The following is a 14,624-nucleotide window of genomic DNA, read 5'->3' on the forward strand; positions in this document are numbered from 1 at the left end:
AAATGGGGAAGTGTCACAACTCTACTGAAGATGTGTCCTGGAGTCTAGTATGACCTGGCAACAGCTGATCTACATGTCGCCGCCAGGTGAGATCCTCGGCAGTCCGGACACTGTAGGAAACAGGTCTTGTTTGAGTCATGACAATGACAAAGGGACCCATTTAGCTCCAGAAGCATAATTCTGAGCCAAAATTGGCTGTCCCAGACTAAAGGTTCGGTCTTTTGCTCTGGGTGCATACTTCCCTTCATACTTCCCAGATCCTCTCAAAAACAGCAGCATGTTTCCTTAGTTCAGCAGTCAGAATGGTTTCATTTTTAATCATCTGGTGCACTTCTGCTTAGTTCAGCTGAATCTTCCTCAGCCAAGACCTACCCATTAAGGCTGGGTTATTCCCTTTCACCACAAACAGTGGCAATTTAGCTGCCTGTCCATTGAGCTCCACCTTAACATCAGTAGTGCCCAACATGGGCACAGCTTCTCCTGTATACATCTTCAGAACAATTTTTGTTGCCTTAAGCAGAAAATGCTGTAGCTTTTCTTTATACACAGTCTCTGAGACCAGCGAGATGGCTGTGTCGGTGTCCAGCTCCATGCGGTAACATTCTTGACTCCCCAAAGTTTTGTGGATAGGTTCTTGTGACACACTATGCACCCTAGGGGATGCACCAGTGTATTGCACCTCCTTTTTAGCCAGTTCCATGGAGACCACAATATCAATGGCCTTCTGTAAGGCAAGCTGAGCCTCTGTCAGAAGGTGCTTCCATATAGCTTCACTGTGCAGGCAACACACTAACCTGTCATGTAGGGCGTCATTTAACATCTCCTTAAATTCACAGTGTTCCACAAACTTTTTCAAAATTTGCTACAAATTGTACAACTGTTTCATCTTCATTTTGGTCTCTGTTGTGGAACCTATATCTTTCAGCAGTTACTAGTGGTTTTGGAGAAAAATGGGACCCCAATGTCACTGTAAGATTTGGTCTCTGGCTTAACAGGATGTAATAAACTGTGTAGCAGGGAGTAGGTCTTAGCCCCTACAACACTTACGAATATTGGCACCTTCTTCTCTTCTGCAATGTCATTTGCAATAACAAAAAGCTCAAAACGCTCAGTATATGCATGCCATTGCACTGTAGTCTCCTCAAAAGGTTCCAGCAGCCCCATAAGTGTAGCCATAATTTTAACAATGAGGAGTCCTTGTGGTACCTTAGAGACTAACCAATTTATTTGGGCATAAGCTTAAATAAATTGGCTAGTCTCTGAAGTGCCACAAGGACTCCTCGTTGTTTTTGCTGATACAGACTAACACGGCTACCACTCTGAAACCTGTCAACATGGTTTTAGTTTGTTTGCATAGTCAGGGCAAACAATCCAGTTCGCACCCCCTTCCAACAGCAAAAAGGTAATTATTTTTTATTTTATTTTTTTTAACCTTGACTTCTACCTACTTCTGTTACTGGGGCAGGCAGCAGTTTTAGGAAAAAATCACGCAGAGAGCTGTAGACCTTGAAAAGCAGCCATTTATTGCCACACACTGAACTAACCAACAACCAGCCAAAACTGGCTGGCAGGGCCACCCGGGGGGGCAAGTAGGGCAATTTTCCCGAGACCCCGCAGGGGCCCCACGAGCCCTGGCCCAGCAGCGGTCCGGGTCTTTGGCCGGCATTTCCGCGGCGGAGCGCCCTTCAGTGCTGCCGAAGACACAGAGTGACTGAAGGGCCCCCTTCCACCGAAATGCCCCGTGAGCCCTGGCCCGGCAGTGGTCCGGGTCTTTGGCAGCATTTCGGTGGTGAGAGGCCCTTCAGTGCTGCCGAAGACGCAGAGCTACTGAAGAGCCCCTCACCGCCAAAATGCCGCCAAAGACCCGGACCACCGCCGGGTGAATACAAGTGTCACAGTTCCCCCCGCTTTGCCCCAGGCCCCCTGAATCCTCTGGGTGGCCCTGCTGGCTGGGCTATGCCCTAATAATCTAACTCAGTTGCCATAGCAACAAGAAGATTCTATTACTACGACAACCAAATACACTACAGAAATGGAGTTAAGGTTGGGGGTAATTAAACACTATTATCCCCATCAGGAAATGAAAGGACAAGAGAGAGCACCAAATGTGATGATGTTCGTCCATCGTTTTCGAAGAAGACCTTAACATCTATCAGGTTGTGAGCTGTCCACGGTGCGTCCGCAAATGGCTGGTAAGGCCAATACGGGCACGAAATGTTCTGCCACATGTCGGGCAGACATGTGTGGGCACCACTGTTACAACATTTGCAGCTCTGGCTTTACGGAGTGCTCGCTTCTCTTGTGCTAGGGTTATCCTTCTGGCTTCAGATGTCTGGCAGCCTTGATGGATCAGCGTACGCCATGTCGATCGGTCTTGTGCCAGGGTTTCCCAGGAGGTGATGTCGATATCCAGGGACTTAAGAGAGGCTTTCAGCGTATCTTTGTATCGCTTCTTTTGTCCCCCACGCGATCGCTTTCCTTGAGACAGCTCACCATAGAAGAACTGTTTGGGGATGCGGTGGTCTGGCATCCTTGCAACATGGCCTGCTCAGCGTGTCTGGGCTTTCATAAGCAGAGTGTAAACTGACGGCAGGCCTGCTCTGGAAAGGACTTCTGTGTCAGGCACCTTATCCTGCCACCGAATCCTCAGAAGTCTGCGGAGGCAAGTCATGTGGAAGTGGTTCAATTGCCTAGCGTGCCTCCTGTATACAGTCCAGGTCTCACTGGCATACATCAAGGTAGTTAGCACTACTGCTTGGTAGACTTTAAGCTTTGTAGCAAGGCTTATTCCATGGCGGTCCCACACGTTGGTCAGCAGTCCGCCAAATGCAGAGCTTGCCTTGGCGATTCTGCAGTTGACCTCGATGTCAATTGTCACTGCACGGGAGAGGGTGCTGCCAAGGTATGTAAATTGGTCCACTCCTTGCAGCTTCTGCCCCCTCACTGTGATGGTGGGCTCTTGGTGTTGGGCTTTCGGAGCTGGCTGGTGCATCACTTTGGTTTTCTTTATGTTGATAAGAAGGCCGAAGTTATCGCATGCTGCTGCGAATTTGTCCATGCTGGCTTGCATTTCCTGCTCTGATCCAGCATTCAGGGCACAATCGTCAGCAAAAAGGAGGTCTCGTAGCACAGTCTCCTTTATCTTGGTGACAGCCTGGAGTCTTCGCAGGTTGAACAGTTTCCCATCAGTCCTGTATCTCAGACTGACTCCCAAGGAACTGTTCTGAAAGGCGTCTGACAGCATGGCTGAAAACATCATGCTGAACAGGGTCGGTGCCAACACACACCCTTGCTTGATGCCATTTGTGACGGGAAAGGCCTCTGCAGCTTCTCCGTCGTCCAGAACATGAGCCGTCATGCCGTCGTGGAATTGACGTACCATCAGGATGAATCTATCAGGGCACCCAAACTTTGACATGATACGCCACAGACCTTCACGACTGACAGTGTCAAAAGCCTTAGTGAGATCCACAAAGACGGTGTACAGTTCATGATTCTGCTCTTGACACTTCTCTTGGAGCTGTCGGACTGCGAAGATCATGTCCACAGTGCCACGCTCTTTACGAAAGCCACACTGTGTCTCGGGTAATAGACCCTGTTCCAGGTGGTCAATCAGGCGATTCAGCAACACTCGTGCAAAGATCTTGCCTGCGCTGGAAAGCAATGATATTCCTCTATGATTGTCGCAGACTTTTCGATTTCCTTTCCTCTTATAGAGGTGTACGATGGACGCGTCTTTCAATTCCTGAGGGATAGACCCTTGATTCCAAAAGGACTGAAACAGTTGAGTGAGTTTGTCAACAAGCACTGCACCACCAGCCTTATAAACTTCTGCTGGGATCGCATCAGATCCTGAGGCCTTGCCACTGGACAGCTGGCTAGTGGCCTGTAGGATTTCAGTCTCTGATGGTGGGACGTCCAGACTGTGGTTGATATCCGCCTGGGGCATTCTATCAATCGCCTCGTTATTAATGGAAGATGGGCGGCTCAGTACGGATTGAAAATGCTCAGCCCAACGCTGTAGAATCAGAGTCTTCTCAGTAATGAGAGTTACACCATCTAAATCCAGTAAAGGAGAGCTCCCTGAGGGCCGAGGGCCGTACAAGGATCTGATGGCTTCATAGAACCGTTTGCCATCATTTCTATCAGCAAACATCTGGATTTCACCTGCCTTGGCACTCAACCAGGAGTCCTGCATCTTGCGAAGCTTGCTCTGTATGGTCCTGCGAGTGTTGTTATAGGCATTTTTCTTAGCTGATGACGACGGGTCGTTCTGATGAGCACGGTAAAGGCCGTGCTTTTCAGCAAGTAAGGCCTTGATCTCTTCATAGTTTTCATCAAACCAGTCCTGCTGTTTCCTGTGTGAGGGTCCAAGAACCTTTAGTGCAGAAGAGTGCACAATATTCCGGAAGCGTTCCCAGTCCTTCTCAGCATTTTCCTCTAATTGCAGCTCTAAGAGTTGGTTGTCAAGTTCTTCTGCTAGTAAAGCTGCTGTATTGGGGTTCCTCAGTTTACTGACGTTAATCTTTTTCACCACAGCTCTGTTTCCCTGCGGACGTCTCTTTGGCTTGATGTAAAGGCTTAATTTAGAGATGATGAGTCTATGATCAGTCCAACAGTCAGCACTCGGCATGGCCTTAGTCACCCTTACATCCTGTCTGTCTTTCCTCTGCACGATGACATAATCAATGAGATGCCAGTGCTTGGAGCGTGGATGCATCCAGGACGTCTTTTTGCGAGTGGGCAGGCGGAAGATGGTATTGGTAATGATCAGATCATGAGCCACACATGTCTTCAGGAGTAGTAGGCCATTGCTGTTACATTTGCCGATTCCATTTTTTCCAATGACGCCATTCCAGGCAGAGTGATCAGATCCTACTCTCGCGTTAAAATCGCCAAGTAGACCAAATGTACCTGGACATGGGTAACCTTGACAAAAGCTTCAGTCTTCTATTGCTGGTTTGTGGAGCTTGAGCACAAGCCAGAAGTAGAGGCTGTCTCCTATCTTCTGGTGGGAATGTGTTCTAGGTCACAAGGGCTCTACTCCTCTTCATGTTTTGTCTCCATGCTGTCTCTTCATAGTTTTTTTTATGGCTTAGAAGTGATTTCAAAGTGGGCAATGACACAGAGGTGGATTTGTGACCTGAGGCAGCTTTTGCTGTAGCTGCATGAGGATGCAGCATACGTGAGGAAACACAATGAGGGCCCCCTACTCAACATTATTAAAGCTGAAGTAACCACAGCAGGGTTCAGGTGGTAGAGACCCTGGAGCAAACCAGGCAGTGTTTCCCTAAGGGGCTTGAGACAGACCTGCTTGAAATCTGGACTTCCCTAATCCTGAAAAACAAATCCTGTTATTCTCTACAGTTCTGTCTAATGCTTTACTCTGCAAAGATAACTAGTCTGACCTAGTATGGCAACTCTTATGTTCCTAATAATTGGACCTTGGGTTTAGATGAAATAATCATGCAGGGAATGCTGGGAGCAGAAGCCAATAAGGGAAAGATCTGTTTGTGAAATCTGAGTCTCCATCTATTTCTGTTCATGATTCATCCATCCTGTTTCTATAGATACTCTGATATTTATGCTATGCCCGCATAAATCATAGTCTATACTTTCCTGTCAGAAATGTGTTTATAATGTATGGAGTAGACATATTCATTGTGCTACTGGAGTAGTATGAGCCAGGCTGTCTCTTGTTTCAAGAGGTTTTAATCCAGTAGTTTCAGAGAAAACATATATGTTTTGGACACATGCAACAGAAAAGTTGCTTAGAACAGAGCCCTTTATGTTTTAGGATGCTGACTGCATGAACCATAAAGATATTAAAGTAAAATACATATAATACTCATGTGCCAGCAATTTCTGTAATGCTAACAAAGAAAATCAAAATACGATACCAATTAGTCCAGAATTCTGTTTACATGAGTGCACCATGATAAAATATTGTATTGCATTCTCTTGGCTGCCAATAGCTATTGAAAGTGTGTCCTTTAAAGAAGATAATATAAACAGAAATCAAATTAATTTTCCTGTTCTATCCCCAAATCATTTTAAATTACTGTCATAAAAAGGAGACTCAAAGACAAAAACACTCTGAAGGGCCTCTGGCAGCAAAACAAATCTGACTGTTCTGGAAATGTGGAGGAGGAGTAGGTGGTAGTAATGATGTTAGTGATGATGTTATATGTACTATGGCATCAATTCAGCAAGGTATTTAAGCCCATGGAAAACTATGAGCACATGAGGCACGGTCTTTCGGAGCAGGATGCGATTAATAGCCTTGCACACTTCTGTCAACACGAGTCCAACAGTCGACTTTCCCACTCCGAACAGGGTAGCAACCAATCGGTAGCAGTCTGGAGTAACCAACTTCCACAGTTCAGTCACCATGCACTTCTCTAACGACAGGGCAGCTCTCATTCTCATGTCCTCATGCCACAGGGCTGGGACCAGCTCATCACACAGTCCCATAAATGTGACTTTCCTCATCTGAAAATTCTGCAGCCACTGCTCATCATCCCAGACATGCATCACAATGTGATCCCACCACTAAATCCTTGTTTCCCGAGCCCAAAAGCGGTGTTCCAGTGTGATCAGCACCTCCGTGAATGCCACAAGCAATCTCGTGTCATAGCTACTATGTGTGGTGGGATCAGTGTTGAACTCCTCTTGCCTTTGTAGACTAAGGAATAACTTCACTGCCACTCGTAATGTGTTAGTGAGAGTGAGCGTGATATTGGTCAACGGTGCAGGATCAGAGGTCAAACTGCAGAGTACACAAACTGTTGAAAGATGGCACCAAATGTGGATGGAACACAGGGTTTTCTCGGATGTGAAGCAATGCATCATGGGGCATTGGGACATGACCCAGAATGCCCTGCAACCCCCTCCATCTTCCCACAACTCTTAGTGGCAGAAGAGGAAGAGATGCTTTGTGGGATAGCTGCCCAGAATGCACCGCTGTGAATACCACTGCAAGTGCCTCAGGTGTGAACAGGCAGCTGACCGTGTGAACACACAACAGAGGTTTCCCTTCAGTGCTCTCTGAGTGGCAGTGTAACTCTGCCAGTGAGGAAATACCCTTAGGGTGACTATATTTCCCTAAATTGATGTGCAGGGCTGGCCTCAGCTGTTTGGCATCACCACTCCTCTCCTAAGCCCCCACAAATGTTCCTCCATGCCCCCAATTGAGCAAGTAGCAGAGATGGGGGTAAGAGGGAAGAGGAATGGGTATGGGCTGGGATCTGGGCAGCAAAGAAAGGTGTGAGTGTGAGTACTTTGGGGCTCAGAGCCAGGAGATGAAACTATTAGACTATGATCCAGTTAGCAGTTTGATGTCCCTTTGGGGGCTGGGATAGCAGAAGCGCAGGAACGAGGCTCCAGATAGTGGGAGAGACCAAGGAGACTCCAAATAGCAGCCCTGAGGAAGTGGGGGAAGGCTGGGATGCATGGCTGCCGCTTCAGATTTTGGTGTTGGGTGTGGGAGTCTCCTGGCCAGTGCAGGGAGGGGGAAGGGGAGCAAGTGATGGAGGACCACTTCCAGCCAGTGGTACAAAGCTTTGGGGGGGGGCAGAGGTGCCCCCTTATGCTCTCCCTAAATGGTGTCCCTGCCGGGATGTGGTAGAAGTGGCCCACTAGAGGCAGATTGGGGAAAGAAAGAAGTGGTTGGGGCAGGAGGGCTGGAAAGGGTTACGGGGATCAGCCCTGAAGGATGGTGGGTGGGGAGGACACGAGGCTGGGGAGGGAGCTCTGGGGACTGCTCAGTTGGTGCTGCAGGGAGGGACATGCCATGCTTGGTGCCCCCACACAAATGGATGCTGCGCAAGCTGGTTAGTCACTTACCAGCTGGGTGGCCTGTCTGGAGAAGAGTTTGAAGAGTTTGAATTAGGGCCCTGACCATGCTGACCTCTGATTGAGCTGCAGAGTGAGCCCATGATATCTCATTGCTCCCTGACTGAAGGGGCAGGGCATAGCAGAGACATATCAGCCAGGCTTTTGTTCCCCGCCAAATGTCAACCTTCCCCCCGCCTCCCCCCCAAAAAATGTTCCTCTGCACTCCCCTATGGGCAAAATTGGGCATTTGTCTCATTTTCTCTTGCCAGCTCAGTTGGCAAGAGCAAATGGGACAAATGCTCGGTTTTGCCAAAAAAGTCAGGACGTCAGGGATGGGGCTTAAAAAGTGGACTGTCCTGGCCAAAACTGGACAGACGGTCACCCTAATTTAAGTACTTTACTGAATTAGTTTCTATGTCTCCTCTGAAGACTCAGTTGGTGAGATTATTGTGCCTAGTGGTTAATCAAGACCTACTGTTGGCATACCTTCATGTTCCAACATATTTTAAGGACACCTGTAGAAGTGCTCAGGTTCAATGTAGCAAAACAACAGGAGCTTATTAAACAAAACAAGGAAGCTACAGCAGAGGAGCAACAAATAATGTCTGAGCCCACGCCTTCTCTTATCTAAATATTTTGACTTTCAGCTTCATTGTTGTACTTAATCCTTTCATAAAAGACTGAGTAAAGAGGTGTGTCTGATCGGGTTTTGTTACTCTTCAGAATTTTGCTTACCATATTTAATTCCCCTTAATTCTTCTTTCTAGGTAAAATAATCCCAGCCTTTGCTTCCTCTCATCATTTAAAAATTCCATGCTGCCTCAAACCCTTTTTGTACCTTCCCTCTCACTCTCTGCTCTATCTTTCTTTCTTTCTTTCCAAAATTGAAAAATAACATAATGCACTGATCCCAGACACTAGCAAAGAGTGAAGTACATCTTAGGCAGAGGGGAAAATATAAAGTTTTAGCCTTAACTTCAAATGGTTTCTACATTTAAGAATGTTCTGGCATTATATTCGTACAATATTGACATTTATGGTCTCATAGCCTACGGCAAGACATTTATTACATACTTTATAATAAAAGTATACATGCTAAAAATAAAATCCATCAATCTTTCATTATTACCTGCACAAGAAAATTAAAATATCAATCACAAGGTGGGAAATATATTAGTTTTAAGCTTGTAGCACACCCCAAATGATTTCCATACAGAGCAATCCAATACAATTGTGTACATCCTGACAGAGGTGACAGTTACAGTGGGCAAATGCTTGTAAAGCAAGGAAGGTGTGGAATACAGAAATATCTTTCAACTGTTTTATCTGGAAAGTATTGCAAAGATTATGACCCCATAAATACAGAAATGACGTATTCACATGCAACAGGGGCAATTAATTTCATCTTGACCTTAGATGCTATAAAAACCTGTTGAACTTAGGTAGGAACTCCATTACCTCAGTCAGTTTAGGGAACTGAGAAAATAACTAACTAACTAATCAGGTAGAGAGCACTGATGCAAACACACAAGCCAGTTCTATTATATGAAGGTTAAAAGAGTAATACTTTCAGCTACATGTACAACAAAAAAGCGGGTTGTTTTCATACCAGGCATTGTAGCATGGACCAGTTATAACTAATTTTCTGTTTCATTATTTAGAATATAGCTGTAGGATTATCATACATCTGAATATTCCCGGACATGTCTGGCTTTTTAGTTCTTAAATCGCCGTCCGGGAGGAATTTTTAAATATCTAAAAACATCCAGGATAATATGCACATATGGTAATCCTAAGTCCAAAGTCCCAGGGCTGGCGGCACTTCCTGGAGCAGCTCCCAGCACCCACCCACTGGCAGGAACCTGCAGTGTGGCCCCTAGGCACAGAGGTGGAGAGGGTCTCCATGTGTTGCACTGGCTCCCTCCTGCCCAATCAGAGCTGTGGGGGTGGAGCTTACAAGTCCCGGCAGCAGGCAGAGAGCCCTCCGTCCCCCTGACTCGACCCTACCCTAGGAGCCAGAGGGACCTGCCAGATGCTTCCTGGGAGCCGCCCCAGGTAACCACCGCTGGGACTCCCCACCTTGCGCCCCGGCCAGGGCCGGTGCTTCCATTTAGGCGACTTAGGCGGTCGCCCAGGGCGCCAGGATTTGGGGGGGCAGCATTTTGCCGCCCTTGGCAGCAATTCGGCGGCGGGAGGTCCTTCCGCGCTCTGGGTCTTCAGCGGCAATTCTGCGGCGGGTCCTTCACTCGCTCCGGGACCCGCCGCCGAAGTGCCCCGAAGACTGGGAGCGTGGAAGGACCCCCCCACTGCAGAATTGCCACCAACGACCAGGAGCACGGAAGGACCCCCGCCTAGGGCGCCAAAAACCCTGGTGCCGCTCCTGCCCCCGGCAGGTCCCTCTGGCTCTTAGGGTCATGTTGGATCGAGTCGGGGGCAGGGGTGGAAGGCTCTCTGCACGCTGCCGGTGCCTGCAAGTCCTGCTCCATGGCTGCGACAGCTCCCAATGGTGCTTTTTCCAGCTGATGGGAGCCACGGAGCTCGCACTTGTGGCGGGCGCAGCACGTGGAGACCCCTCAGCTGTCCCTGATCCTAGGAGTCAGAGGGACCTGCAGTAGGAGGGGTGAGTAGGTGAGCAGGGCAGGGTGAAGAGGTAAGCGGGGAGCAGCGGTGGTTCAGTATGTGAGGGGTGAGTAGGTGAGCGGGGAGCAGCAGGGGTTGAAGAGGCGAGTGGCAAGGAAGCAGGGGCGGCTCTACCTTTTTGGCCGCCCCAAGCAGTCATGCGCGGGAGGCGCCCCGGAGCAGCGGACCTCCCACGGGCATGACTGCAGAGGGACCGCTGGTCCCGCGTGGCTCGGCTGGACCTCCCGCGGCTGCAGACGGTTCGCGGGTCCGCTTGAGCTGCCGCAGTCATGCCTGCGGGAGGTCCAGCCGAGCCGCGGGACGAGTGCCCCCTCCGCAGTCATGCCTGCGGCAGCTCCAGTCGTCCCGGGGCTCCGGTGGGCCTCCCGCAGGCATGACTGCGGCAGGTCTGCCGGCCCAGCCTGCCGCCCGCCCCCCCCCCCGGCAGCAGGGGAGGGGCCGCGCCACGGCTCGCAGCGGCAGGATGAGCTGGGGCCTTTTGCCACCCCCTAGATTTTGCCGCCCTAGGCACCAGCTTGTTTTGCTGGTGCCTAGAGCCGCCCCTGCAAGGAAGCCAGTGGTGGGTGGGTGGGCAGGGGTGAGGCGGCAAGAAGCGGTGAGCCAGCGGCAGGCAGGGGTTCTGAGGGTGGGAATGAGGGTTTCTGGCAGGGGAGTGAGGAGGTGAGTGGCAGGTGGGAGGAGGCGAACAGTGGGTGGGGGATTGAGGAGAGACACAGCAAGTCAGTGGCAGGCCAGGGGGTAAGGAGGTTTGTGGTGTCAGGGCCGAGCGGAGAGGGGGTAGGACCTGGGGCAAAGTGGGGGTGGAGCAGGGGAGGAGTGGGGGGTGGACTGTGGGTGGAGCTGACACCCCCCATGGAGTGTCCTCTTTTTTGAATGTTCAAATATGGTAACTCTATACAGCTGTACCTGCAGAAATGTGCTAATATAAATACCAGACCATATACATGGACTCCTCTGCTTTACAAAATGAATTGTAGTTATTATCTATTCTGCTACTGAAATCTTACATTTATGTTCCAATCGCAATATGTGGTTTTATTGCTATCAGCCATCTTGTGAGCATATAATGAATGTTCTCTGGCTGCTGTGCACAACATTGCCCTCTTTCCTTGAGCAAGCACAAGTGGAGGCCATTAAAATCTCTGATAACCTCATTTTAAGCGGAGGTAAATTGTCCATAAAATGGGAAAAAAGATTTAAAAAATAGAGGGTTACTATAATCTTCAATCTATATTTTAAATGGGGGCTAATTTATGGAATAAAGCTGCCAATATAAATTCTCTACAAATGTACTGCTTTTTTTTGGTTCTATGCATGTTTTACTGTACAGATAGTTCAGTGTTAGTTTTGGGCTAGCCTGAGTTGTTCTACAAGTTGCAATACATTTTAGTAAGCTTTCAGGCCATCATTTATGCATATTCTGTTTTCAATTATACAAGATAAGTAGACAGATCAATTTTATTGTGAAATTAAGTCATGCAAATACCTAGGGAAAAATGACTCTTCATTCTCTCTTATATTTTAAAAGCAGAATCCGGCTTTATTTTTTCCTTTTTCCTTCCGTTCATATTAATCTCTTAGATTTGACATTGTTTCTGGTGTTGAATATGTGCAGCTTATTTCTATGCCAATTTATATTCACTGTGTATGTTCAATAGAAATAATAAGAAATGACTCATGTAAGAAGCCCAATCGCTCCTGAAGGATACATTCAAACTTTCTGTAGCAAATTGTAAATCTGCTAAAGTAGAAATAATGTTTTGTTTTACAATTAGGTCTTCCTGTAATTACTAGAATGTTTCTATATATAATTGTCTAAGACCTTTCAGTCCCAACTCAGGTCTCATCATAATGCATTCAATATTGGCACCAAATGTTATCATCAGCTCTTAGTAGAGTCAAGTACTTGCTTTTTCTGTTCTGAAGTGCTTTCAATTAGGGAAGTCTGTCGGCATCATATTTAGGGAACTTTGTGGGGCCAGATTTTTCTAGTGTTTAGCAATCCACAATAGAGTCCAGATTTTTAAAAGCTCAGCTCCCATTTAGGCAGCTAAATAAAGACTAAATTTTCAAGAGTACCCAGCACCCATCAGTTTCCACAATGTTGTTTCTGGCCAGATTTTCAAAACAGCTCAGTATCCAATGTGCAGGGCATTTTGGTACCAAATTGGAATGGCACTCTTTTGAAAATGTGGGCCATAGAGCTTTCATTGTGAAAAAGAGTATGGTATGGTACTACATTCTCTACAACATAATGCATTATGACTGATGTTGACATTAAAAGTTACATGTAGTTTTCTGTGAATTTTCTCATGAGACTACCTTTTTTCATACAAATTGAACCAAACATATTTTTAGATTGTTCTGACAGCTCAGTCGACAAACTAGTTTAAAGTAATTTATATTATTTTAAAATAACATAATTTCAAGATCCATTTCTGAACTGTATATCCCAGATAGCATTGATTTTTGTTGAAACTAAAAAATGTGTATCAAGTTGCAATTTTTTGATGCTTCAAGTTTCCAATAATGTGATCTAGGACCAGGAAAAATGTCTTCACACATTGCTGAGGTGACACAGATGAAAATTCAGTGAATCTTTTATAACTGTATTAACTGACTCTAAAGTTAGCTTGGACTATATCTGGTATTTGTTGAGCTGTGAATTACTGAGTGCTGGAAAAGGATTTGAAAAAGCAACAACAACTGGGGATGGCCTTGAGAGGGGAAATGAAATAAATAAATAAAAAAGGAATTGGAGACATCCAAATAGTGAGATTTACTGTGTGATCTGACCTGTTTCATGAAAAGGCTGAGAATTGATGGTTTCCTAGATTATTCTAGTATACTCCATGAAGATTTGAGTTCAAGAAACTACATGAGTTTGGAGGTAATACCAATCCACATTGCTTGGGCTGGATGTGCTCAGGATTAATGCACACTTTTTGTTTGTTTGTGTGGGATCATCCCATCACCTGGGTTATACTTTGAGTGTGAGGGTTTGTCAGAATCCCAGAATTAAATTTAAAATTATTTAGTTGTATTACTGTAGTGCTAGTGGTCCAGGACTCCATTGTGATAGGTGCTGCACAAACAAAGCAAAATATGGTCTCTGTCCCAAAGCATTTATGATCTAAGGATCAAACTAAGGATTAATTGACTCTGTTATGTTTCACATGTGAAATCATCAAGTTACATATGGTTTGCATCTGGACTTATAAATCGGCCCTGATTGACCTGAAGTTCAGCTGAAGTTTGCCAAAAAGTTTACCTGTGTTCAGCTTTGAATGGATTTAGCCTGGTTTGGATTTGTGATGTTTGACTCTGCAGTGACCCTGTGTGATCATCATCAGCACAAAGCTACCTTAAGGTAGCTTCTGATGTGGCCCAGAGTTGATCTGTGAGTTAATTTTGAAAAGATGCTGAGCTTGGAGGTAATGAGAAAAGTATTTTGAATTGTGCAGGGGAGAAGGTACTCTAAAAATTATCTGAGGAGTCTGAGTGTTGATCTGCTTTTGCTGTTAAAATCATTCCTGTTCAAAACCTAACTGTAGGAATTATAAATTTGTAAATAGGTGAGACTAATATTTTAATCCAGTATCTGTCATGTCATTTTTCTCTCCTAAAGAACCAGCTTCTTACGTTCAAAGTGTAATAACTACCTCACACTGTGACAAATGAGATTTAAATGAAATTTGTAAATGTCGGTTCCCTGAGTTGATGATCCTAGGTGCTACCTTTACAGTGACTGCATAGAAAGATTTCCAAGTGAAGTTAGTAATTCTCCAAATGTTAACTTCACTCTTGTTCTTTAAAGGTTTTATGGGTTATTGCTCCTTCTTATAAGCATTGTAAGAAATGACTGGAAGAGATTTGTATAAAGCAGTTGTTCTTATCTATACCTAAATATAAGATGATAAGAAAAAGGTTGACACATGATAATCTTAGAACTTTTTTGAATCTTAGTGTAGAATATATCTGATGTTTGAATTGCATCTAACAATCTTTTTAATATGTTTTAAGTGAATGATACTTGGGGCATTCTGTTTTACTTTAGAACATAAGAATGGTCATACTGGATCAGATCAATGATCCATCTAGCCCAGTATTCTGTCTTCAGACAGTGGGCAATGTCAGATGCGTCAGAC

The 14,624-nt window shown here is 46.1% G+C and overlaps 1 protein-coding gene across 11 annotated transcripts in view; it reads left to right on the forward strand.

The window, feature by feature from the left end:
- The window catches only part of CSMD1 (CUB and Sushi multiple domains 1), a 1,616,238-nt gene that overhangs the window by 523,471 nt on the left and 1,078,143 nt on the right, over window positions 1–14,624 (forward strand). Inside the window, exon 1 of one of the 11 annotated variants that reach the window (XM_039529054.1) lies at window positions 2,067–2,192. The exons of the other annotated variants lie outside the window; for them this stretch is intronic. Coding sequence (XP_039384988.1) covers window positions 2,186–2,192 — 7 coding nt within the window. The 5' untranslated portion in view covers window positions 2,067–2,185. Of the gene's footprint in view, window positions 1–2,066; window positions 2,193–14,624 lie in introns of those variants that run through there. 11 annotated transcript variants of the gene reach the window in all.

The sequence above is a fragment of the Mauremys reevesii genome, linkage group 3 (assembly GCF_016161935.1).
Source record: "Mauremys reevesii isolate NIE-2019 linkage group 3, ASM1616193v1, whole genome shotgun sequence".
Classification (NCBI taxonomy): Eukaryota; Metazoa; Chordata; order Testudines; family Geoemydidae; genus Mauremys; species Mauremys reevesii.